Genomic DNA, 27,070 nt, shown 5'->3' with positions numbered 1-27,070 from the left:
AGGAGCTTGAGACACACCTGTGTACCTGCAAAGATGCTGCACGTCAAATTGTCTGCATCACAGACAGGATGTTCAAAGCTCACACGCAATCATACGTGGTCACTTGAAATGTACTGGCATATGGCTGCACCTTGTCAAGAAACAGCTTGATGGAAAATTTGATTCATTTGACATTTATGATCATATCCTACTTGAGAAATTCATACCATATGTCCGCTCAGGACACTAAAGACTAAGTATTTACACAAGACAATCATTTTAACCATTAGTCTTCATTTCATTCCCCAAATCAACTGCTAAATGGTTTATTAATCATGTTTTGTATATTTATTTTGCAGGTTTTAGTAGTGAATGTTAGTTTTACTAATCCTCCTCATATATGTACACAGAAGCTGTAAATTATTCACACCCTGCCGTAAATATGAAATTCATTACATACATTTTCATCAAACATCGTTCAGAGAGGCCGATCTGACACACACACACACACACACACACACACACACACACACACACACACACACACACACACACACACACACACACACACACACACACACACACACACACACACAATGCCATCACTGGACTTTTGTAATACCAGGTCAGCGTTTTTTTTCTGTGACATGCGAAGGCTGGTAGACCCTCCCTGCAGGGTGGTAAATGAGAAATGATATAAAAGAGCGTATGAAAAGAAATCTAACAGTACTGAAGCTCTACCTGTAGACCTTTCTCACCTCCCACCATGGAGTGGAGAACATCTGCAGTGTGCATACTACTTCTGGCACTTACCGGCATTCAGGTGCATTCAAAGACCGGTAAGAGTTTAACTATTCTTGAGTTCTTCAGGGCGGTGTCTCTTAATGTTATTAAAATGGTTTTAATTATTTTTATTAACTTAATATTTGTTTAAATTATTTCCCAATGTATATATATTTATATTATTGCAACTAATCAACAATCAGAAATTATTTAATTAATTCAGGTTCATTCAAAGAAGAGTTGAATAACCTCCAGTACTTAAAATGGTTATTGAGTAGGGGTTCCTTATTTATTTTTTAAGTTTAAGTTTAGAATAAGTTTAAGTTTCCTTATTATTTATTTAAATATTTTATTACATTTAAAATAGTTTTAATTATTTTTGTCTAAATCCTGTTCTTATGACTTAAATTATGTTACTGCAACTAAACAACGATCAGAAATGACTTAATACTTAATCAAATGAAAAAATTTTGAGTTACCATTTGGTGTCCTCTTAAAAAGACTTCTTTATTTAATTTTTTTTATTTTTTATTAATAAGTAGTGTTGGCAGTCGATATCCCATTTGTAAGCTTTTATACTCAAGATCCAATATCTAAAAATGTGTTTTAAAATCAATTAAACCTGAAATGATCTTGTCAAATAGCATGATGTTGTGGTTGGAAACAGGATCAGTTTCAGCATCTGAAAAAAAAAGGAACCAACCACCTGATAACTTTTGCGAACGTCATAGTTTCATCACTTGAACCTGATACTATCAGCTCCATTGATGACTTGCTTTAGAAGTTACTAAATATTGTCAGTTGTGAAAAATGTCAAAATTTCATTTACTTTCCTTCATGATAACTTGAAATTTGGCTTGATCATCTTTGTGAAATTTCATAGATTGCAATTTTATGTTTTTGCATAAATGTAAAAGTTAACAAATCATGAATCCTTGAATTTGAATCGAGTTTACAAACAGAAAGCGTAATTGTAATTCAAATGAGTGTTTAAGGACATTAAAATGGAAATAAAGTCATGTAACTACTGTAAGCATAGAAGCGTATTCGTTCTCATACACTTAGATTACCGTATATGATATCGTTGATCAACCTTTAAAAAGGCCACTTACATAATTTCTTATCTCTATATTAAAAACTCACATTTCTTTAAATTGCAAATCTTTGTTTTCTCCCTTTTTTTGCAGTCTATCCCAGTAACCATGTCAACAACATCTGCAGCATGTGGGGAAACTTCCACTTCAAGACGTTCGACGGGGACGTTTTTCAGTTCCCAGGCATGTGCGAGTATAACCTGGTGTCTGACTGCCAAAGCCTCATTCGCCAGTTCACGGTTCATGTGAAGAGAACAGAACACACCGATGGCCCGAAGATCAGCAGGGTATCAGTTAGTATCAATGACATCGCCGTTGAGTTGACAGAGAAACAGGTCATGATCAATGAAGAAAAGTAAGATTCTGGGGAACCCAACTGCTGCTTATTTGCTCCCACAGCAAAGGCTTTAAAATGTGTTCTGCTTGGTCAATTTTTCATTTGAATCTTTTCTCATTTTTCAGAGTAACACTGCCCGTGCATATCTCAGGGATCCTTGTAGAAGAAAACACAATTTACACCAGGCTCTATTCCAAAATGGGCATCACTGTCACATGGAACAAAGAGGATGCAGTTATGGTGAGTTTATGTGGCTTGATTTGAGTTCAAAACAAATTTAACTATAGATTTTTTTATATGGATATTAGTCTGATTTAAGTTTTACAAACCTAAAATACACTAAACTTATTTCAAAACATTAACTTGTGTCTATTTTGAACGATTGATGAATAAAACTGGCTCATTCAGTACAAGTAATCTGTTATTGAATCAGACACTGCTGATGTAGGTTTTTGATTTACTAAAAAGAACTGGCTCATAATGAGTCATTTGTTAGTGAAATCGTAAGATTTGGTGTACATGGCTGCTTTTTGGAGAGTTTTTTTTTTTTTTTTTTTACTGTGCAATGTTCTAACTTAGACTTAAAAAGTGTCCTACGTGAGCGCCAGGCTTCTCTGTATGATGATTGGATAAGCGCTCAAATAGGCGGGCCGCGGGCGACATAAATGATTGATAGAACGTAAATGAAGCAGATGTGTGATTGAGACATTACATTTTATGTTTATAACCATGTTTCATACCTAAATATTCTACTAATACAGTTTTTGATTTGGTAAATTATATTCGTAAAGCACTTTTTTGAGTATTTATTACACAATATGACAGTGTTTAACTGGGGAAAAACTAGTTTACGCCACAGGAAACTGCCAGAAGACCTTTCAAGGGAGTGACTGATCAGTAAATGATTTAGCATATTGTGCAAACACAGCAACATGTGAAGTGAAATGCTATATAAGGCAATTTTCTGAACATGGTTATGACCAACAGTGAATTTCAGTCTGCAAGTTTGCAATATTCACTGGTGTATACCTACAAAAAGGAGTACCGTGCAAATACCATGGTATATGTATGTGGTAATAATTTAGTAACATAGTATTATTAACTGAGGCCATCATTATACCATGTTACTGGTCCCAAGGGCTTGCACTGTCTTTTTTTTTACACAAGTGATGTCTTTTCCATTTTCCAGTGTTTTTGATCAACTATCATTAGTACTGACTTGATGTCCAAATGGCCAATAATACCAAGTCAAATGATCTAACCAAGAAGTTTTGTGTGGTATTGTGTTAGGTGGAACTTGACTCCAAATATTCCAATCGCACTTGTGGACTGTGTGGCGATTTTAATGGAGTTCCAGTTTATAGTGAGTTCATTGAATCCGGTAAGTTACTTTTACAGTCTGATTTCTTACTTTACTGTTTATAACTGACCCCCAATAATGATTACCAAATACAGTAATGACTAATCCTCATGTTTTCCTAATCTGATGAAAAATCCAATCGGTTTAAGAATATCTAAGAAGATCAAGTGTCTATATCTTATCTTATTTAATACAGGACGGAGGGTTGGATATACTGAGTTTGGAAATAAGCACAGAGTTCCCAACCCAACTCATAACTGTGAGGATCCTTATGAAAACATCGATGAGCAAAATGTGGTGGACCAATGTGAAAAATATGTAAGATACAGAAAAAAGTTGTTCATTCCAAATGAAACTATTAATCACTCCAGCTATATGTCACAACAGCAACTCAGAATTCCAGTATTGTTAATATGGACCTTTGAGATTCAAGATGTTCCATGTCCTTTTCACAACAGCGGGCAGATTGTGCAGACCTTTTGGAGGATGAAAAGTGGTCTTCTTGTAGCTGGGTTTTGAACCCTGAGCCATATATCAAGGCCTGTACAAATGATATCTGTTCACGTCAACCTGAAGACGAAGACAAAGACACCACCGCACTCTGTGCGACTTTGTCTGAATATTCACGTCAGTGTTCGCATGCTGGAGGATCTCCGCCGACCTGGAGAACAGCAAAGTTCTGTGGTAAGAAATACCACGGAGTTCTGGTGGAAATTATAGGATTGTTCTATCTTGAGGGTTTTCTTTGCTAATTGTATCCTTTTGTATATAATTCTTTTTAATTGTTTACACAGCTACAGTAAGAGGGATCCAGGCAATTTTCCTCTTTGAATTAATGTTTTTAAAAAACGAATATAAAATGTAGATAGACACATCCAAAGATTGAAAGAATAGAATAAAAGTTCTGAAATAATTATTTTTGTAATAATAATAATAATAAAAAAAATATTTTTAAATTTTCTAACACTATGCGAGTGTTGCGACATGACAAAAGCAAATAGAACCCATTATAATCAGATGCTGTCTAGACTGGATGCGGCGAGAAGCGACACGACAAATTCCAGACAGTAAACTGACGCTCCGTTTTATACGTACTTCCAGCACTCGCAATACTTCTGATACGAAGGTCACATCCTGTGTAGACAGCCTCAAGACAACTGTCGCGTGCGGTGTAGACACAGTTTAAGTCTCTGTATGACTTGTATTCCCATGCAGCTGTGACCTGCCCCTACAATATGGTACATTCTGAAAGTGGCTCCCCCTGTATGGACACATGCTCACACAAAGACACAAACACACTGTGTGAGGAACACAACATCGATGGCTGCTTCTGCCCACCAGGTCAGTACGAGTATTTATATAATATTAAAAAAGTGTTTATTCATCCTGTTCAAAAGTTTGGGGTCAGAAAGATATATATATATTTTTAACTTTTAGTCAATAAGGATGCATTAAATTGATCAAAAGTGACAAGGCATTTATAATGTTACAAAATATTTCTATTTCAAATAAATGCTGTTCTTTTTAACTTTCAATGCATTAAAGAATCCTGAAATGTTTTATCACGGTTTCTGCAAAAATATGAAGCAGCACAACTGTTTTCATTGATAATGATAAGAAATGTTTCTTGAGCAGCAAATCAGCATATTAGAATGATTTCTGAAGGATCATGTAACACTGAAGAATGGAGTAATTTCACAATATTACTGTTTTTACTGTATTCTTCATTAAATAAAATAGCCTTGGTGAGCAAAAAAGACTTCTTTCAAAAACATTTAAAACATCTTAAAAAACCCAAACTTTTGACTGGAAATGTATGTTGTTGTGTTTTTTTTTAAATAAAGAACCACATAAAGTTGATATTAATGCACTGTCTTTGTTATAGGAACTGTGTTTGATGACATTTCAAACACGGGCTGCATCCCAGCAGAAAAGTGTCAGTGCAAGCATGACCGCGTCTACAACACAGGAGAGGTTCTTCGCAAAGACGAGGAAGAATGGTAATGAAACGTATCTGAAATAGGAATATGAGGATAACTAAGTAAAATGAGTGTAGCACTTCTGTTTTTTTTATTGTTCTTATTTTACTACTCATATATAGAAATATTTGTTAATATTAGTATTAAATGCATATGCCTGACTAAATGCTAAATTATGATGACACTGGATCAATGGGAAAAATGTATAAAAATGTATAATAAAACAGCAGAAGTGTGGTTTTCCATCCTGGCATCTAAAGCTTGTTGTTTACTGTGTCTGTTTGTCATTATATTGTGTAATTCAGTATATGTGAGGGGGGAAACTGGATCTGTATGAGTATGCCTGGCCCTGGCCTGTGCGCAGTGGAGGAAGGATCTCACTTCACCACCTACGACGGGAAAGAGTTCACTTTCCATGGAGACTGCAACTATGTGCTCTCAAAAGTAAGCGTGTTGTAGTTTCTAATTACATCTTCTGTTATTGCAAAGACATTTCTGATTTTGTTTGTATCCATGCTTGTATCCATTAGGAATATGTGAAATCCTTATAAAAGTCAACTTTTGCATTTGTGTTTTTGTAGGACTGTGAGGGGTCCAAGTTCACCATATTGGCTCAGATTGTTCCTTGTTTTACTCATGAAACGGACACCTGTTTGAAATCTATTGTGGTGCTGTTTGACAACGACAAGAAAAATGTGTGTATAACGATCTACTTCCACAACAACAACACAAAAGTCTTGTATATTTGGCTTTTATAGCAAACAGGTCATTTTAGGCAATATGAACAAGTAATGAGATGTAGCCTACATAATACACTACCTTTCAGAAGTTTGGGGATTTTTTTTAAATTATTGAAAAAATATTTTGAAAGTTCAAAAGTCTTTTATGCTCACCAAGGCTGCATTTATTTGATCACAAATTCAGTAAAAACAGTAATATTGTGAAATATGATTGCACTTTAAAATGACTATTTTTCATTTTAATATATATTTTAAATTGTAATTTATTCCTGTAATGACAAAGCTGACTATTCAGTGTTCAGTGTCACACGATCCTTCAGAAATCATTCTAATAAGCTGATTTGGTATTCTCTGACGAATAGAAAGTTCACAAGAACAGCTTTAAACTAGATTTAACTAGATTATGACTTTACTCTTACTGTTTCTTTACTGTTCAGACTCCAAACATTTAAACAGAGATGTAGCTTGTGAAAAATAAAACTATGACTGTGTGCTTTCTTCTTCAGCCTCTGATTATTAAAGCTGATGGGACGGTACAACACAATGCAGAAGTTTCACTTCCTTACATGACAGGTGAGGAATAAGAAGCTCTTTTTTTTTTCCTGTGCTTTAAAGTCTGTGTGCTAAAGATATATATGAAATATTTTTCAAACTCTTTAACTCTTTTCCTCCAGCTGACTTCACTGTGTTCATGCCGTCATCATTTCACATCATACTTCAGACCACTTTTGGGCTGCAAGTGCAGATACAGCTGGTGCCTCTTATGCAGGTGTACATCACTGTGGAACAAATCTTCAAGGGCAAGACTTGTGGTGAGACCTCTGTCTTAAAAAGCAAGAAAAATCTGAACTAAGAAGTAAATCCATCACGATGGCCAATGGTGCGCCATTTGTGTGTTTGTACAGGTCTCTGTGGAAATTTTAACAAAGTGCTGTCTGATGACCTGAAGACCCCTCAGGGAGTGGTGGAGGGTACAGCAGTTTCCTTCGCAAACGCCTGGAAGGCCCTTTCCAACTGCCCCGACCGTTCTGAGAGGATGGACGACCCCTGTTCCTACAGCAGTGACAGCGGTGAGAGACTTTTTGCATCCGAAGTCAGTATGGTAATCAAAACCAAACAGATGTTTTAGTTTTTGGTAGCATATCCGAGGCACGAGCTGTACAGACTCCGCCCTCTTATGGAAAGAGGGGCAGGGAGCAGCAGCCAATTTGCATTTAAAGATACATGTACAAATACAGCATGTTTTTCCTTCCCCTCAAAAATGGAATAATACGTGGAATAATAAATGATCTGTGGGGTATTTTGAGTTCAAACTTTACAGACACAATCTGGGGACACCTGAGACTTATATAACATCTTGTAAAAAGGTGCACAGGAGCACCACTGTGCATTCTCATGTGACCGAAAACCACACTTATACAAACTGTATATAAATATACTTCTGATATAGTATACTTCCAATACTTTTTTTATCTGCAAGTATTGCCGACTTACAATACTTGTAATTACACAATATTGCTTACAACTTACTTAAGTTACTATACTGTATATGCATTTTGCTGTTAAGTAAGAGTTTTGCATAAAATACCATATGTTATGATGCCTTTAGAGCACTTTGCTGAGCACTGGTGTTCTAGGATGAAGGACAAGGAGAGCCTCTTTGCCAAATGTCACACCACTGTCAATCCAGACAGCTACTACAAAGTATGATCTGAAACAGGATACCTTGAGAACTGTACAATTTTCCATATTGTAATGAATGTTACCCAACCTCTCATAATAAGCAGTGACACAACATGTCTATGTGTTTTCAGAGATGCAAATACTCCAGCTGTACCTGTGAGAAGAGTGAGGAATGTCTATGTACTGTGTTCTCCTCATACGCCCGGGCCTGTGCAGCTAAAGGAATATTCCTCCAAGGCTGGCGAGGAATTGTGTGTGGTAAGAAGGCTGAAAGCTGTTTATTTGGCAGACAGATGATGGGTTTTCAAACCAGGTTGTGGTCTGTGGAAATTTTCAGTATAATAATAAAAGAAAAAAGTCTATTTAAAAAGTAAAAAAAAATATTACTGTCATTGTTTTCTATAGACCATCTGATTATTGTGATTATTTAAGGACAATTCACATTGCACCGACAGACGGCAACAGAGACTTTCGTTGGGTTTTGTCAGATGTGTTCGGCGTTGATTGTCACTTATTTTCGCTGATTGAATCGTTATTTTAAAAAGGCATTTGCCGGATCGTGGAATGTCTCTAATCTGGCGATTGATGCCGTCGGTCGCCATCTGTCGGTGCAGTGTGAATTGTTTTTTCACACTAACAAAGAAATCTATATAATTTTGTAGAGGAAAAATGTTCATCCCTCATTCCTTGCAGTGTACAATAGTTTGTATTTAGAACATATTTCCTGGGAGTTTTTCCTTGGCACTATTTTCTGTAAAACTGCTTGAGAGCAAAGTTTATTATAAAAATGTCATATAAAACACATCTGAATTAGGTTTGCATCTAACCTTAAAAGTAAAGTAAATATTTTCCAGATATTATTTTATTAATTCATTTGGTTTAGTTTTAGTACAATGATAATATGAAAGCTGATTATTTAATTTTGAAAACAACATGGCTTAATAATATAATGCTCACCATTTTTCACATAATATATAAGTATATAAAATATATCTATAGATGCTTTTATAGTTTAGGAAGGACATCCTTCATATGTCCTTAATCATATTTGGATGTTTTTGGCATCAAAAAGTTCGTAAACCCCTTACTATTTTGCTACATGCACTTTTACAACGCATTCCCTTCAAACTGATCCCCACAGAGAAGTATGCAGAGAACTGCCCGGCCTCGCAGAACTACTCCTATCAGCTGCAGAGCTGCCAGCGTACCTGTCTTTCTCTCGCCTCTGAGCGCCAAAGCTGCAGCGTTGACTTTGTGCCTGTTGATGGATGTGCATGTCCAGATGGACTCTACCAGGATGAGAATGGACTATGTGTACCTATGGAAAAATGTCCATGTTACCACAACGGACAGAAAATCCATCCCGGCAAGTCTGTCACCATTAGGGATGAACACTGGTAAGTGGATGATAGAATTATTATTAGTGCCCTAGAACTTTACAAACTATAAATTTAATAGACAGTTTGATCTTATTTCTCTGTCCAGTGTTTGCATCAATGGAAAGTTCCACTGTCGTTCCTGGAAAACCCAAATTCTTGGTATTAAAAATCTTTTTGTTGTATCAGTCTAGCACTAATAGTACATTATAGTAAATTGCTCAACATCTGTTGTGAACGTTCTTTAAATGTGGTTTCTGATATAAAAAGTACATGAATGGTGCATCATCTGTGTCTGATGTCTTTTGCAGGATGTTCCTCTCCAAAGATTTTCTTCAACTGCAGTACAGCAGGCCAAGATGAACATGGATTGGAGTGTGCACAGACTTGTTCGCAAAAGGAAGTTGACTGTGTGAGTCCATAGTTTCCAGCATCTCTTCTCTTTCTTTCCCAAAGTCGATCGCTTGATTTTGCTGGTGGTCTTATTTTTGTGTTTTCCTCCCTTCTTTCCAGTTCTCGCTGGACTGTCAATCTGGCTGCCAGTGTCCTTTAGGTCTATTGGATGATGGCAGAGGACACTGTGTTAAACCGGATAACTGCCCTTGTAAACATGATGGACATTTTTATGCACCAGGATCTGAGATAACCGTAGATTGCGATAAATGGTGTGTAAAGCCAGGGTTATTTTAGTTTAATTTTTATAATATTATATTTTTGTATTAATATTTTGAATTAGTTTTAATTTATGTATTTTTCATTTTAGTTAAAGGTTTATGAATTTTTGGGTTTGTGTTTTTATCATTTTAGTTTTTTTTTAAAATTTATATAGTTTTTATTCAATTTTATTTATTTTAGCACTAAAGTAGTTAAACTATATGGAAATTAGAAATGTTGCAACTAGCTGGAATAAAAAGTATTTTTTTTAAATATTTGTTATTTATTTATTCTTTTAGTTAACAATAGTAACCCTGCGTAAAACACCCATTGACACATTAAAGTTAAATTGCTATAAAAAACCTGAACAATGAGTTAATACACTAATTAGCTTTTTATGATCTATTAGTATTATACTGTAGAATGACATAAGATTTAATTCTACCTCTATATTTGCAGCACTTGTCAACGGGGAAAATGGAAATGTATACATAATGAGTGTCCAGGCATATGCACCATATACGGCAGCGGACACTATAAAACTTTCGATCAGCAAAGATTTGGCTTCAGGGGAGACTGCAGTTATATTGCTGCTCAGGTATGATCTATGGGTGGACACAACAGCATTTGGTCACAGACTTCATGAAAATAAAGTTACAAATAAACCTCTTCCTTCAGGAGGTAAAAGGTCACGCTCTCTTGTTTTACAGAATAAGTGTGGAAATAAAACTGGCAATTTTCACGTGATTACCGAAAACATGCCTTGTGGAACAACAGGAACCACTTGTTCAAAGGCTGTAGGGATACTTTTGGGGGTAAGGCTGCAGGCATAGGTCTCATGCTCATTCAGAGTAAAATAAAATATGTTTCTAAAGGGTCATTAAATACTAACACAAGCTGTTCAGCATGTTAACATTTTTACATATGGTATAAGATATGACACGCATCAATTTTTCATTTAAAAGGCCTATAAAGTATTTTTTCCCTATTTTCTTTAACATTTGAAAGCAATATCGAGTGAATGTCAGTCACTGGATGCAATATCTGTTATGAGAACTGACCTGTGCTGAAATAGGGTGTTTCATGACTCTTTCATTTTATCTATCATACAGTGTCATTTTTGTTTCTTTTTTCTAATTTCTCTCACACACTCACACACAGAGGACTTGGCTAGTGCTTTCTGATGGGACTGTGACAGCCACTGATACTGGAAGTGGTCCAAAGATCAAGTACAATGAGAGAAACGTTGGGATGTACCTTGTCATTGATGCTGACATCGGACTGACAATTTTGTGGGACCGCAAAACCACTATCCGCATCATTCTGCAACCTCAGCACAAGGTGAGTTGAAGTCATGAATCATGTTCTGCAGTTTTTCATATTTTGCACTGACATTTCCCAGACAATTATATAGGTCCCTCAATATAATTTATTTGTAGCGCAACCTCTGTGCTTCGTTATATTTTCGCAGGGAGACGTTTGTGGCTTGTGTGGAAATTTCAATGGAAATGGAAAAGATGACTTTACTACTCAAGGAAATTTGCCAACTACAAATGTAATGGAGTTTGTGGACAGCTGGAAAGTGTTAAGCACCTGCCCTGATGCAAAACCAGACTTTGACCCCTGCCTTGATACCCCCAATCGAGAGACATGGTCAAAAATACAATGTAGCATCATAAAGGAAGTTACGTTCAAAGACTGCCATAACAAGGTACAGATGGAAAGCATTTTGAGTTAATAAATTGAAGTTTCCTGTAATCTGGTATATAAGAATCCAACATAACATGCTCCCACAGGTGGATCCAAACCCGTATTATGAGAACTGTGTCAAGGACTCGTGCTCGTGTGATGCAGGTGGAGATTGTGAATGCTTCTGTACAGCTGTGGCAGCTTACGCTCAAGCCTGCAATGATGCAGGTGTTTGTGTCGTTTGGAGAACACCTGAGATCTGCCGTAAGCATCTTTAATTCTAGTGCACAACCTTTCTTTGAACAATGCATTGCCATTTTATTGCATTTCGTTTAGTCTGTTTGTACATGTTCATACTTATATTCATGTTCCTCTGTTAGCTGTGTACTGTGACTACTACAATGAACCAGGAGAATGCACATGGCACTACAGTCCTTGTCATACACCTTGCTACAAAACCTGTCTCAACCCTGATGGCATCTGCAATAACACTTTACCCAACCTGGAAGGTGAGTGCACACTAGTTTGCATTTCTGAAGACTGAGTGTACACACACTGGATCTCTAGGCCTTAGCGGCGTATATTTAGTGTTAAACTGGGATTAGAAATGGTTCAAGGAATAAAAGAATAAAAAACATGTTTGGTGGAAAGTAATAGAAAAGTTTTTTTTGTTGTAAAAGTATTATTTCTAATTGCTAATAACTAACAGGGCTGGAAATGGCTGGTACTCTAATTTAGAAAAAAATATTTATTACTTTCAATGACCTTTCAGATGTACAGTGCTATGCATAAGTGAAGACACCCATGCTAAAGTTGCCTAAAAAGAGGAATAAAAAAATCATCTTTTGGAAATTGATCTTAATTAAAAAAATGAGGAAAAATCCAACCTTTAAGGACACCAATTTTCTTTGCATGAATAATGTATTGTAAATAAATAAATTATCTTCCTTAAAATACATGGTGCATAAGTCAGGACACCCCTATGTTAAATTCCCATAGAGGCAGGCAGATTTTTTTTTTTAAGGCCAGTTATTTCATGGATCCAGGATACTATGCGTCTTGATAAAGTTCCCTTGGCCTTTGGATTTAAAATAGCCCCACATCATCACATACCCTTCACCATACCTAGAGATTGGCATGGTTTTATTTCAGTTAGCCTAATAGCTGGTTTGATTTGCATTGAGAGATAATCTGATGTAAAGTACCCCATGCCAATCTCTAGGTATGTGAGGATGTGGGGCTCTTTTAATTCCAAAGGCCAAGGGAACTTTATCAGGTGAGAGACCAAAAGATGATTTTTTATTCCTCTTTTTAGGCAACTTTAGCATGGGTGTCTTCACTTATGCATAGCACTGTATTTAAATATAAAATATTCTATAATCTATAAAACATTTAACATATTTCATGCTTCCTCCAAACATTTATTCTGACAGAGAAGTATGTCCATTGGCTGCAACCTGCATATATCATGGCCAATTACGAAAGTCGACATTGAACAAACAACCGTAGAATACTCTGCTGCATTTATTTATTAATTATCTTTTATTGCACTGTGTTTTTGTTCTGAATTTGGATTCTGAATTTCGCTGTTGTAAGCTATTGAGTGAATAAAAGATAGACATCCCTTTCATTTTCCTAAAAAGTGAACTTGAGCACCAAGTTAAGAATGTTTTTTTTTTTTTTATGATTATATAGCAAACATTTTCTCAGTAAATTGAATTGACCAATTCTGTTGGCCTAATCCTTAAATTCCCTGGGAGAATATTGTAAAACTTAAAAAATATGATTTCATATCCAACAGCAATGACCTAGAACACAAATTATCTTACACCTCTTTCTTAAACACTTTCTACTTCCTAGACGACTCCGCAATCTACAGGGAAAGAAAATATTTGTACATAAGGCATTTTTTCCCGCATAACAGCCCATTACAGGTAATGTTAAGGAAGCTTAACATTGCTTAATGTAGTGAGTCACTGGCTTTGAAGGATCAAAGCACCTTATTGTTCACAAGTAGCCTGCTGTGTACATACAAATTGATTTTTTTTTTTTTTTTTTTTTACAAGCTTTTTCGATAGAAAACCATTATACCGGAAAGGCACTGCACACTGAGTCCGAAATTCTTGTCCGAAGTTTTCACACGTTAAAAAATATATAGACTTCACGTTGTGTCAATCCCGTTTACACACTGCCTCCGAAACTTTCGTCCGTCATAAAAAAATTCGGATCAGGGTCGATTTTCTGCATTTTTCGCATCCGTAGCAATCATTTTGAGATGTGTTTTGACAACTTAGAGCCACCGAATGACGAATATGAAAAAAAACGCATACGAAAATTTCGGACTCAGTGTGCAAGGACCTTTAATGTACAGGTAGACATCTAATTTAAAAACTGGGGCACACTGATGTGCCAGCATTTTTCATGTTTAAATTTTTTTTACTCTGTTTGTGTACTCTTATGAAATAGAGTTTCTCATTTTGTCCAGTTAGATACATTAGGGAAATAGAAGTGGAATGATTAGTTTCTAATCCCAGAGGATAATCTTTTTTTCAGGATGTTATCCAGAATGTCCAGAGGATAAGCCTATTTATGATGAAAAAGAACAGATCTGTGTGCCTGAATGTAATACAACTACCACAACGCCTCCTACAACAACACCAGAACCTACCACAACTACTACCACAAAGCCTCCTACAACAACAACATCAGAACCTCCCACAACAACACCAGAACCTACCACAACAACTACCACAAAGCCTCCTACAACAACACCAGAACCTCCCACAACAACACCAGAACCTACCACAACTACCACAAAGCCTCCTACAACAACACCAGAACCTACCACAACTACCACAAAGCCTCCTACAACAACACCAGAACCTCCCACATCAACACCAGAACCTACCACAACAACTACCACCACAAAGCCTCCTACAACAACACCAGAACCTCCTACAACAACACCAGAACCTCCCACAACAACACCAGAACCTACCACAACAACTACCACAAAGCCTACCACAACAACACCAGAACCTACCACAGCAACTACCACAAAGCCTCCCACAACAACACCAGAACCTACCACAACAACTACCACAAAGCCTCCTACAACAACACCAGAATCTACCACAATAACTACCACAATGCCTCCTACAACAACACCAGAACCTCCCACAACCACACCAGAACCTACCACAACAACTACCACAAAGCCTCCCACAACAACACCAGAACCTACCACAACAACTACCACAAAGCCTCCTACAACAACACCAGAAGCTCCCACAACCACACCAGAACCTACCACAACAACTACCACAAAGCCTCCCACAACAACACCAGAACCTACCACAACAACTACCACAAAGCCTCCTACAACAACACCAGAACCTCCCACAACAACACCAGAACCTACCACAACTACCACAAAGCCTCCTACAACAACACCAGAACCTACCACAACAACTACCACAAAGCCTCCCACAACAACACCAGCATCTGGTGAAATCACAATTTCATCGACAACAGCTGAGACTACGTCACCATGTCTTATTTGTGAGTGGTCTGAATGGTTTAATGTATATAATCCTGCATTAGGAGGATGGGATGACTTGGAGACTTATGAAAATATTGCAGGAAGTGGAAAACATATCTGTGAACAGCCAGAAGATATTGAATGTAGGGCTGTGGGCCAACCTGACATGAGCTTTGAAGAATATATTCATGGTTCAAAACAAGTTGCCCAGTGCAATGTTTCATATGGATTAATGTGTAAGAAAGAACAACAGAATCACCGCCCCTATAAATGTGTTGACTATGAAATACGGGTTTACTGCTGTTTCATTTGTACAACACCACCACCATCAACAACAACAACAGTATTTACTACATCACCTCCTACAACAACTACCACAAAGCCTCCTACAACAACACCAGAACCTACCACCACAACAACTACCACAATGCCTCCTACAACAACACCAGAACCTCCCACAACAACACCAGAACCTACCACAACTACTACTACAAAGCCTCCTACAACAACACCAGAACCTACCACAACAACTACCACAAAGCCTCCTACAACAACACCAGAACCTCCCACATCAACACCAGAACCTACAACAACTACCACAAAGCCTCCTACAACAACACCAGAACCTACCACAACAAGTACCACAAAGCCTCCTACAACAACACCAGAACCTCCCACATCAACACCAGAACCTACCACATCAACTACCACCACAAAGCCTCCTACAACAACACCAGAACCTCCTACAACAACACCAGAACCTCCCACAACAACACCAGAACCTACCACAACAACTACCACAAAGCCTCCCACAACAACACCAGAACCTACCACAACAACTACCACAAAGCCTCCTACAACAACAACACCAGAACCTACCACAACAACTACCACAAAGCCTCCTACAACAACAACACCAGAACCTCCCACAACAACACCAGAACCTACAACAACAACTACTACAAAGCCTCCTACAACAACACCAGAACCTACCACAACAAGTACCACAAAGCCTCCTACAACAACACCAGAACCTCCCACATCAACACCAGAACCTACCACATCAACTACCACCACAAAGCCTCCTACAACAACACCAGAACCTCCTACAACAACACCAGAACCTCCCACAACAACACCAGAACCTACCACAACATCTACCACAAAGCCTCCCACAACAACACCAGAACCTACCACAACAACTACCACAAAGCCTCCTACAACAACACCAGAAGCTCCCACAACCACACCAGAACCTACCACAACAACTACCATAAAGCCTCCTACAACAACACCAGAACCTCCCACAACAACTACCACAAAGCCTCCTACAACAACACCAGAACCTACCACAACAACTACCACAAAGCCTCCTACAACAACAACACCAGAACCTCCCACAACAACACCAGAACCTACCACAACAACTACCACAAAGCCTCCTACAACAACACCAGAACCTACCACAACAAGTACCACAAAGCCTCCTACAACAACACCAGAACCTCCCACATCAACACCAGAACCTACCACAACAACTACCACCACAAAGCCTCCTACAACAACACCAGAACCTCCCACAACAACACCAGAACCTCCCACATCAACACCAGAACCTACCACATCAACTACCACCACAAAGCCTCCTACAACAACACCAGAACCTCCCACAACAACACCAGAACCTACCACAACAACTACCACAAATCCTCCCACAACAACACCAGAACCTACCACAACAACTACCACAAAGCCTCCTACAACAACACCAGAACCTCCCACAACAACACCAGAACCTACCACAACAACTACCACAAAGCCTCCTACAACAACACCAGAACCTCCCACAACAACACCAGAACCTACCACAACAACTACCACAAAGCCTCCCACAACAACACCAGAACCTACCACAACAACTACCACAAAGCCTCCTACAACAACACCAGAACCTCCCACAACAACACCAGAACCTACCACAACAAGTACCACAAAGCCTCCTACAACAACACCAGAACCTCCCACATCAACACCAGAACCTACCACAACAACTACCACCACAAAGCCTCCTACAACAACACCAGAACCTCCCACAACAACACCAGAACCTACCACAACAACTACCACAAAGCCTCCCACAACAACACCAGAACCTCCCACAACAACACCAGAACCTACCACAACAAGTACCACAAAGCCTCCTACAACAACACCAGAACCTCCCACATCAACACCAGAACCTACCACAACAACTACCACAAAGCCTCCCACAACACCAGAACCTACCACAACAACTACCACAAAGCCTCCTACAACAACACCAGAACCTCCCACATCAACACCAGAACCTACCACAACAACTACCACAAAGCCTCCCACAACAACACCAGAACCTACCACAACAAGTACCACAAAGCCTCCTACAACAACACCAGAACCTCCCACAACAACACCAGAACCTACCACAACAAGTACCACAAAGCCTCCTACAACAACACCAGAACCTCCCACATCAACACCAGAACCTACCACAACAACTACCACCACAAAGCCTCCTACAACAACACCAGAACCTCCCACAACAACACCAGAACCTACCACAACAACTACCACAAAGCCTCCCACAACAACACCAGAACCTCCCACAACAACACCAGAACCTACCACAACAAGTACCACAAAGCCTCCTACAACAACACCAGAACCTCCCACATCAACACCAGAACCTACCACAACAACTACCACCACAAAGCCTCCTACAACAACACCAGAACCTCCCACAACAACACCAGAACCTACCACAACAACTACCACAAAGCCTCCCACAACAACACCAGAACCTACCACAACAACTACCACAAAGCCTCCCACAACAACACCAGAACCTACCACAACAACTACCACAAAGCCTCCCACAACAACACCAGAACCTACCACAACAACTACCACAAAGCCTCCCACAACCACACCAGAACCTACCACAACAACTACCACAAAGCCTCCTACAACAACACCAGAACCTCCCACAACAACACCAGAACCTACCACAACAACTACCACAATGCCTCCTACAACCACACCAGAACCTACCACAACAACTACTACAAAGTCTCCTACAACAACACCAGAACCTACCACAACAACTACAACAAAGCCTCCCACAACAACACCAGAACCTCCCACATCAACACCAGAACCTCCCACAACAACTACCACAAAGCCTCCTACAACAACACCAGAACCTACCACAACAACTACCACAAAGCCTCTTACAACAACAACAACACCAGAACCTCCCACAACAACACCAGAACCTACCACAACAACTACCACAAAGCCTCCTACAACAACACCAGAACCTACCACAACAACTACCACAAAGCCTCCTACAACAACACCAGAACCTCCCACATCAACACCAGAACCTACCACATCATCTACCCCTACACCGACTACTACAAAGTCTACTACAACACCAGAACCTCCCACAACAACACCAGAACCTACCACAACTACACCAGAACCTACCACAACAACTACCACAAAGCCTCCTACAACAACACCGGAACCTCCCACAACAACTACCACAAAGCCTCCTACAACAACACCAGAACCTACCACAACAACTACCACAAAGTCTCCTACAACAACACCAGAACCTACCACAACAACTACCACAAAGTCTCCTACAACAACACCGGAACCTCCCACAACAACACCAGAACCTACCACAACAACTACCACAAAGCCTCCTACAACAACACCAGAACCTTCCACAACTACCACAAAGCCTCCTACAACAACACCAGGACCTACCACATCATCTACCCCTACACCGACAACTACCACAAAGTCTCCTACAACAACACCAGGACCTACCACATCATCTACCCCTACACCGACTACCACAAAGTCTACTACAACACCAGAACCTCCCACAACAACACCAGAACCTACCACACCATCTACCCCTACACCGACAACTACCACAAAGTCTCCTACAACAACACCAGGACTTACCACATCATCAACCCCTACACCGTCAACAACACAGTCTGCAACAACTGAAACGATTTTCAGTGTTAAAACTGAAGAAACAAAAATTACAAGTAAACCTGTTACAGGAGCACCTGTACATTCAATAGAAACTACCGCATCATCTACACCGACAACTACCATGAAGCCCACTACAACAACAACAGAATCCACCACATCACCTAACCCAACAACTACCATAAAATCTACAACATCATTTACATCCACACCAACTACAACTCCGCACTATGACTGCCCTGAATGGGACAAAAATGTAATTTTTTCAATATACTTTCATATAATTTTGACTTAAATATAAGTGGTGTGAATTTTTTTTTAAAGTAGAAATGTACTTTTAAGACTATCCATGATCCCATTTAAATTTCCAAGAAAACAACATAGACTACATTGTGATTTTGCATGTATCAGTCTTTCTAACCCCAGCTCATTTTTCATTATCACCAGACAAACGAGACCTTCATCCTGTGTAACTGCACCATGGCGAGGTGCATAGAAGACAACATTATTGAAATTATCCCGTTTGAATGCCCTCCATTGCAGAACATCACCTGTGAAAATGGCAAAAAACCTGTGCTTGTGTATGATGAGCATTACTGCTGCCAGTATTACCAATGTGACTGTGAGTATACTGGCCTTCACAATTTTTATATTTGATTCATTAATCATTAAAATGAATAGCAGTGATGTCCTTCCAAGCCCAATGTGCTTGATCTGAACGGTTATGCTTTCATGATTTCAAAAGTGCTTTAAATTTTTAGTGTATTACTTGAAAATGCTTGTTTTTTTCCACCTTGAACATCTAACGTTTTAAAGGAAGAATAATATTTTTCAAAAATCATTTCCAAAGAAAACAATGAAGTTATTATGCGTGATTTACTTAGGTTTCATCAAGTCTCTGCTTTGATGTGGCACAAGTTAATAAAATGAATCGTATTTGGCATCTGCTTGCCTGTCACAGGTTACAATTAAAAAGTGGTTGTATTTTCAGTTCTTCAAATGTCAACAGTTAATATACACAGTATTGACCAAATTCAGGCAACTTGTTCAGTTCAAATATCTGAAGGCTTTTTGTTATTGTTCGTAGGCTTTTGTGAAGGCTGGGGTGACCCGCATTACATCACATTTGATGGACTTTTCTACAGTTATCAAGGAAACTGCACTTATGTATTAATGGAGGAAATTAGCCCCAAACACCATTTAAAGATCTACATTGACAATGTCTACTGTGACCCTATTGAGCATGTATCCTGTCCCAGATCCATTATTGTGTCTTACAACAAACTAGTCATAACACTTACAAACCATAATCTCATCGGAGGTGCAGAGCTAGAGGTGAGACTTTCTAGATTTGTAATGATGAAACATGTTCTTTTTGTGCATTGCAGTATAAGTATCTTATGTTTTTCTTGTAATTATATCTTGTCCTAACAGGTTACTAAGGACAATGTTAAGTTACGTCTGCCATATGCTTTTAATGGTGTGAGGGTTATAAGCTCAGGCCTAGACTTGTTCCTGAGTATTCCACAGCTGGGTGTTGATATAACATTTGGAGCCACTGGCTTTGGCATAAACCTGCCATTCCAGCATTTTGGAAACAACACACAAGGTCACTGTGGTAAGTTAGCCACCCCCTGATTTTTGTATGGATGGTGACATCACAATGTGGATGGTGTACAAGGGGTTTGTTTTTATGCATTTTTTCATCTAAATTCTCACTAAGGAACATGCAACAACAACAGAGCTGATGACTGCATGATCCCTGGGGGGATCTTGGTGAACGACTGTGCAGTGATGGCGGATTACTGGCCAGCCAGTGGTGTGAATGGTGAAAGTTGCACTCCACCAACTGCATTGCCTACAGTTGGGGGTGACCTTAAACCTACTTCTAAGCCATGCCAGGCCCATCCTGAATGCAACCTCCTCGGTAGCGAGTGAGTTGATTCTGCGTGGTGTTTTAACTATAAATTTCAATAAACGGAGCTTCTAAAGTGATATTTACTACTACTGTCTTCCTCAGGTTGTTCAAAGCATGCCATCCCCATGTGTCCCCTGACAACTTCATTTTAGGTTGTCAATATGATAGTTGTCATATGAGCAACCCTGCCGTGGTGTGTACCAGTCTGCAGAGCTACGCAAGGGCTTGCTCTCAATTAGGGGTCTGCATACACTGGAGGAACTACACTAACCTTTGCAGTAAGTTGCATTTGATATATTGTTTCTTTAGATTTTCCAAAACCCCAAATAGTTTTTTTGTACCTCTGTGGGTTTAAACTCCTTTTTTATATTTTAGACTCAGACTTTTGGACCCGATTTTCTTCGAAGCTATGGAGGTTATTTAAGTGTATTTGTCTTTTCATCCGCAGATATTGAATGTCCAGCAGATAAAGTCTTCAATCCTTGTGGTCCAGCTGAGCCACCAAGCTGTGATGATATGTATGCCCATTAATTCACATTTTTTTATAATTTAGACAGTTGTGGAAATTAAAGTTTAGTGCTTATTCAGTATACAGGAACATGGCATATACAGTATGTACTTCAAAATTGTCAACATTATTATGCAGTTTAAGAGTTATTAAAGCCTGTTATGCAGATTTGTTCCTATACGTTTATTGGAATGAATCTCAGGTGATGTATTTTAATTGCAGACCTGAACGGAGCACCATTACAGTGCATACGGAGGGCTGCTTCTGTCCTGAGGGAACATTGCTCTTCAACAAGGAAACAGGAGTCTGTGTGAACAAATGCGGTAAGAAGCTTCTAATTCAAGTGTGTGTGCGTGCATTAGGCATTCAAATTGAAATGTATAAAAAAAACATGTGCCTTTCTGCATCATCCTGCATGTCTTGGCCACTTTTTGAAAACATTTATTTTGATTTTGTTCTCCCCTTTTTATTTTTAGGATGCCTGGACTCTTCTGGGACACCACGTGAGGTGCGGTGGTGTAAAACCATACTCGATATGAGTATTTCATTTCATAGTTCTAAAATGTATTAATTCCAGAATGCATTCCGACAATCTCAGTGAAAAAATGAATCCAAGATGGCGGATGATAAAACTGGAGAGAGAACTGTGACTTAAATTCATCCTTATAATTCATTCAGTACTGAAAAGTATCCATAAAATAGTGCAACTATATTCGTACCAGTATTCTTGTGTGATATGTATTTTTATGCTTATTAGATTTAAATTTTAGCGTAGCAATATATACTAATGTGAGTACTCTTTAAGTGAGTTGCGCTATTTGTAGTAGCTGCCTACGTAGAACTTCAAATCGGTCACTTATGAGGTTCTATCACTGGCAAACCAACAAACCATCTTTTCTTCCATATTATGTATTATTTTCATCAGAGTTTAACGGATTAATGAAAAGAAAAATATGTAGGGTGGGTAATTGGTTCTATCATCAGTTGTTGATTGGATTGGATTGATACAAGCTTGCACTTCATCGTGGAGGGGATGAACTGTAAGCATGGATAAATCATTTAGAATACAATCTATGACACGCATTTACAAAATCAATTGGGTGAATTTATATTTAATGCCAACTTTAAAGAATTACCTCCAGGACTTTATAACCAGACTTTTAACTGAATCCTCTTGTTTTTTTGTGGCAGTTTGATGAGGTTTTCGAGTACAACTGCGAAGAGTGTATTTGTGAAAAGGCCAGCAAATCGGTGAAGTGTGAGCCCAAGAAGTGTTCTGATGCGAATCCTGAGAGCTGCACTGAGCCCGGCTTTGTGCTGGTCAATGTCACCAATCCTTCAGATCCATGCTGCAGCAAACAAGTTTGCAGTAAGATGAGTTTATTTACAGTTTTTAAAGGGGTTTGCTTTAGGTTTGCATCGACTAAGTCTCCTCTACTATGTTTCGTGATGTAGATTGTGATGTCAGCATTTGCCCACCTTTGGATAAAAAGTGTGGAGTCGGATATGCGCCGGTCCTGGAAGTGCCTAACGGAAAATGCTGTCCAGAAATCAAATGCGGTATCACTATTATTCACACTTCACTTCATTTTTGTGATATTCTTATGCCTGTTTTCATCTCAGATGCTGTCTGTATCACCTTGAATATCATTCTATATAGTTTTGTAATCTTTTGTCGTTTGCCTCCTTAGAGCCAAAGAAAGTTTGTGTCCACAAAAACAAAGAGTATGAGGTAACTAAAATGACTTTAATATTACCATTTTAAAAATGAAATATCTCAAGTTTTTCTCTTTTTTAAAAAATATTTAAATAATTATTAATGAAAGTTTTGCACGCTCAACTCTCTTCCCTCACTTCCCTCAGCCTGGTACCGACATCCCCGTCGTTGCTTGTCAGGAATGTAGCTGCACATGGGATGTGGATCCTAAAACACAGTGGTTCAAGATCAAATGTGGATTTGTGCAGTGCAATGAGAAATGTAAACCTGTAAGTTGTTTGACGCGTTTCTGATCGGCTTGTCTCAGGAACGAGTTTAATTTTGTTGACTTCATTTGATGTTTATATTTCCCAGGGTTATGAATATATTGATACAAACTTGGACGAATGCTGTGGAAAGTGTGTGCAAACTCACTGCATCATCAACATCAATGGTGTCGAGCATATACTGAAGGTAAGGTCAAACGTCAAAAGCTCAGTCATCTTGAGGTGTGGCTGAAAAGGATAAAAATGTAAATTATTATAAATGTAAAAACATTTTTTTAACTTATCCTCATGTCAAAAACATTTTTTTGCCCTTGGACACGAAATGAAACCGTTCGTGCTGCTTTTTTCCATATAACAGAAGTGAATTGTCATAAAAAAAAATAAAAAAACGAAGCTGGACAAAAAAGCATTATAAAATTAGTTGTGCACTATATCGCAAGTTTTCTGAACGTGTGTGAGAAACAGCTAAATTTAAGCAATTATTCCCTGAACCTAAATCTAATGTTTTTGCAATGTCCATTAACTGAATTTGACTTGTTCTCTTTTCCTTTATAGGACGGAGCCTCTTTGCCCGCTACAAACCAGGGCTGTGACAGAATCACTTGCACTAAAGTTAATGGACAGTTCATCACTGACAAATACACAGTCCAGTGCCCTCCTTTCAACGTTTCAAACTGCCAGCCTGTCAGTACTTCAAATATCACACAAACACACATTTACATGTTATACTGACCAGTCATGGTGATTAAATCACATTGATGACATTCTGCCCTTGTGATTCGCTCTACAGGGTACCGTTCAGCTGTCAGCTAATGGCTGCTGCCAAGTTTGTGAGTATTTTTTAAAAGAGAACAATTAAATTTTTTGTTGATTTGAGTCCATTATTAACATGTCCTTGTGCGTTCAATTGCCTGTGTTTGTAGGTGTGGACCAAATTAAGGGATGTAAAGTACTGACTGTTAGAGATTACATAAATCACATGGACTGCCAGTCAGAGAAGAAAATGGACCTGACATTTTGTAGTGGAGACTGTACCAGTTTTAGCAGGTGAGTAGGTTTCTGTTACGAAACCTACAAGCAGCATCCTAACTGAAACATACAGTCATAAGTGATCGATTTGAAATGCTTTACATGTTTTTTTCTCTTTCATACATAGGTACAATGCACCTGGATTGTCCTCCTGTAGCTGCTGCCAGGCCACACGCTCAAGTAATCGCACAGTGAATCTTGGTTGCGTAAATGGAGACATAGTAAACTACTCGTACATCCATGTTGAAGAGTGCTCCTGTAGCAGAACTAACTGTCACGTAAATGATGCACTCCTTGAAAACAACCAAAGAAAACGCAGCTTGGGACTCCCGTGAGCAGCAGCGGTGAATCATCAAACCCAAGCAAAAACTAAATGTCTCTCAAGTATCTTAGTGAAAATTTGTAATCGGAAATTAACTTAAATGGCACATTCTTTGTTTAACATTTCTTTAACATTTTATCTATAGGTCTCTTCTTTTTTCTTTGCTTGATAAAGGTGTACTCTTTTGCTTGTTTGAAATGAAAAGAAATTAAAAAAGCATGTTAAAACTAAACACGTCTATCGAGTCTTGCACTGAAAACATTTTTATATTTTGTTTGTTTATGTTGTTCACATATTTATATATTCCCTCTAGAAAACAAACCGGACAGATACTGTATATTTACATTTACAGCATTTGCCATAACCTTGGTGTCATTTGCACCATGATCTACTGTTTGAGCTACAGAAAGGCTATAAAAGTAAATGACCAAATAATGTAGTCAGCTGTTTAAATTATGTTTTACTGATAGTGAAATTGTATAATACAATTAAATTGCTTTGAAATGTTAAGATCATCAAAGCATGTAAAATTAAGTGCACAATTGGGCTTGCTGAAATTATGTACTGCTTATATCATTTTTGTATTTTATAATAATGTTGTTTTATAGTCATTCATTCATGTGACAGATTGTCCACTGTCATAGCATGACAGGCATTTAAGCTTAGCTATTTCCATAAAAAATCAACAATAGTCTTTAGTTACTTCAGTCTTCATTTTCCTATCTCATGGAAAATGAATTGTCGGTATGTTGACTAAAATGATATGTTTATGTTATGGTCGGTGTGTTATCCTGTTGTTAAAAGAGCAGATTTCACTGTCTGAGATCTTCCTAATCTTTAGCAGTGGATTAAAGACCCCCATATTTAAAAAATACATGGATGAATCATGAAAAATTATAAATAAATAAAAATGCTTATTTGTAATATACCAGACTTAAACTTGCATTGACAGGATGTCTAATGCATCCTACAAGACCGGAATTAAAATCGAGCAAAGTTAATCAAGTATCAAGATCTCTAACAAACATGGTAGTCTTTTGGGTGATGGAAGACCAATCTGAATCGGTTTGGTTTATTATTATGTAAATACACACATATAGTCCTGGTTTCGCTTAGACAGGGTTTAGATTACGCCAGGATTAGACCTAGGTTCAGTTAGGACATTTGCAGCTTTTATAAATATGCCTTAGAAAAACTTTACTGGTGTGCATCTTGAGACAAAACAATGGCACTGACATATTTTAAGATATGGCTTAAGCCTTTTCTGTGAAACTGGGGGTTAATGTAATAATTGTAATGGCCATATGACGTACCCAAGTTATTTGCTAATACCAGACATTCTTAAATCAAGCGTAGCGTCAGTTCTGGCAGGTCACGTTAGTCAAGCTCGCATCAGCTTTGCATGCAGTGCAAACAGAAACAAGGAACATTAGGCATGAAACATTTAAGATTAAATGATTAAATAGAAACGCATAAGCAACAGTGGATCAGTTGGTTGTTCCAGTCATCTTCTATCAGAAATATTTGTGGCGTTCGAGACGTTGCGACATGCAACGGTTGATCCTGCTTCGGCTTTGTTTGAAAATATTTTCATTTGTAGAGTGAAATGTAGACAAAATAGATGCCAATATTGTGTCTTACAGGGTCTCTTAAATGTAAATGCAAATCTCTCTTGCCAAGCCAACAGTAGACAGGTAGATATTTACTGAATAGTTTACTGTGCATCATGCTGTGTATATTTATATATAAATTATTAGTAATTAAATCCCCACTGTCAGAACTCACATCCTTGTTTAGTTTGAGATGATAACACAGATAAATGCAGTTTTGTTCATGAGAAAGTGTTTCTCACCCAGGTTTGCATAACCGTTCTCAAATACAGCTATTTGATATTACATATTCATTTGATTAAAAGATAGAGTCCTTTCGAAATGCATTAGCCGGGTTCCACCTTCTGATCACAAATTACATTCTTCCAATGAAATCTAAAATTCACTATAAAAGAGCAAGTGCTGACAGACAGCTCACATTAGCTCTTGAGG

At 38.3% G+C, this 27,070-nt stretch overlaps 1 protein-coding gene across 1 annotated transcript; it reads left to right on the top strand.

The window, feature by feature from the left end:
- The first annotated feature begins 667 nt into the window (after window positions 1-667).
- On the top strand, window positions 668-25,260 carry muc2.1 (mucin 2.1). Its single transcript, XM_082158968.1, has 45 exons — window positions 668-818; window positions 1,950-2,211; window positions 2,319-2,433; window positions 3,484-3,574; window positions 3,750-3,871; window positions 4,012-4,237; window positions 4,769-4,894; window positions 5,439-5,553; window positions 5,838-5,976; window positions 6,114-6,227; window positions 6,779-6,845; window positions 6,947-7,084; window positions 7,178-7,342; window positions 7,882-7,976; window positions 8,087-8,213; window positions 9,097-9,352; window positions 9,441-9,493; window positions 9,643-9,743; window positions 9,845-9,996; window positions 10,445-10,583; window positions 10,696-10,800; window positions 11,147-11,326; window positions 11,457-11,696; window positions 11,782-11,938; window positions 12,055-12,183; window positions 14,228-15,755; window positions 15,797-18,167; window positions 18,214-19,524; window positions 19,716-19,890; window positions 20,356-20,603; window positions 20,703-20,886; window positions 20,992-21,202; window positions 21,289-21,464; window positions 21,635-21,704; window positions 21,917-22,017; window positions 22,171-22,202; window positions 22,886-23,063; window positions 23,150-23,254; window positions 23,386-23,426; window positions 23,558-23,680; window positions 23,766-23,864; window positions 24,233-24,361; window positions 24,468-24,507; window positions 24,601-24,724; window positions 24,834-25,260. Exons 1-45 carry the CDS (start codon window positions 746-748, stop codon window positions 25,039-25,041), a joined length of 10,941 nt encoding a protein of 3,646 aa, XP_082015094.1. The 5' UTR covers window positions 668-745; the 3' UTR covers window positions 25,042-25,260.
- The last annotated feature ends 1,810 nt before the right edge of the window (window positions 25,261-27,070 follow it).

Source organism: Leuciscus leuciscus, assembly GCF_965113295.1.
Source record: "Leuciscus leuciscus genome assembly, chromosome: 25".
Classification (NCBI taxonomy): Eukaryota; Metazoa; Chordata; class Actinopteri; order Cypriniformes; family Leuciscidae; genus Leuciscus; species Leuciscus leuciscus.
This window is presented reverse-complemented; position numbering and strand designations above follow the sequence as displayed.

Bases quoted from the DNA above. Each gene is read 5' to 3' on its own strand.
- muc2.1 (XM_082158968.1), top strand. From the start codon at position 746: ATGGAGTGGAGAACATCTGCAGTGTGCATACTACTTCTGGCACTTACC. The intron at 3,575-3,749 runs GTAAGTTACTTT...TATTTAATACAG, and splicing joins TAGTGAGTTCATTGAATCCG to GACGGAGGGTTGGATATACT. The intron at 23,681-23,765 runs GTAAGTTGTTTG...TATATTTCCCAG, and splicing joins GCAATGAGAAATGTAAACCT to GGTTATGAATATATTGATAC.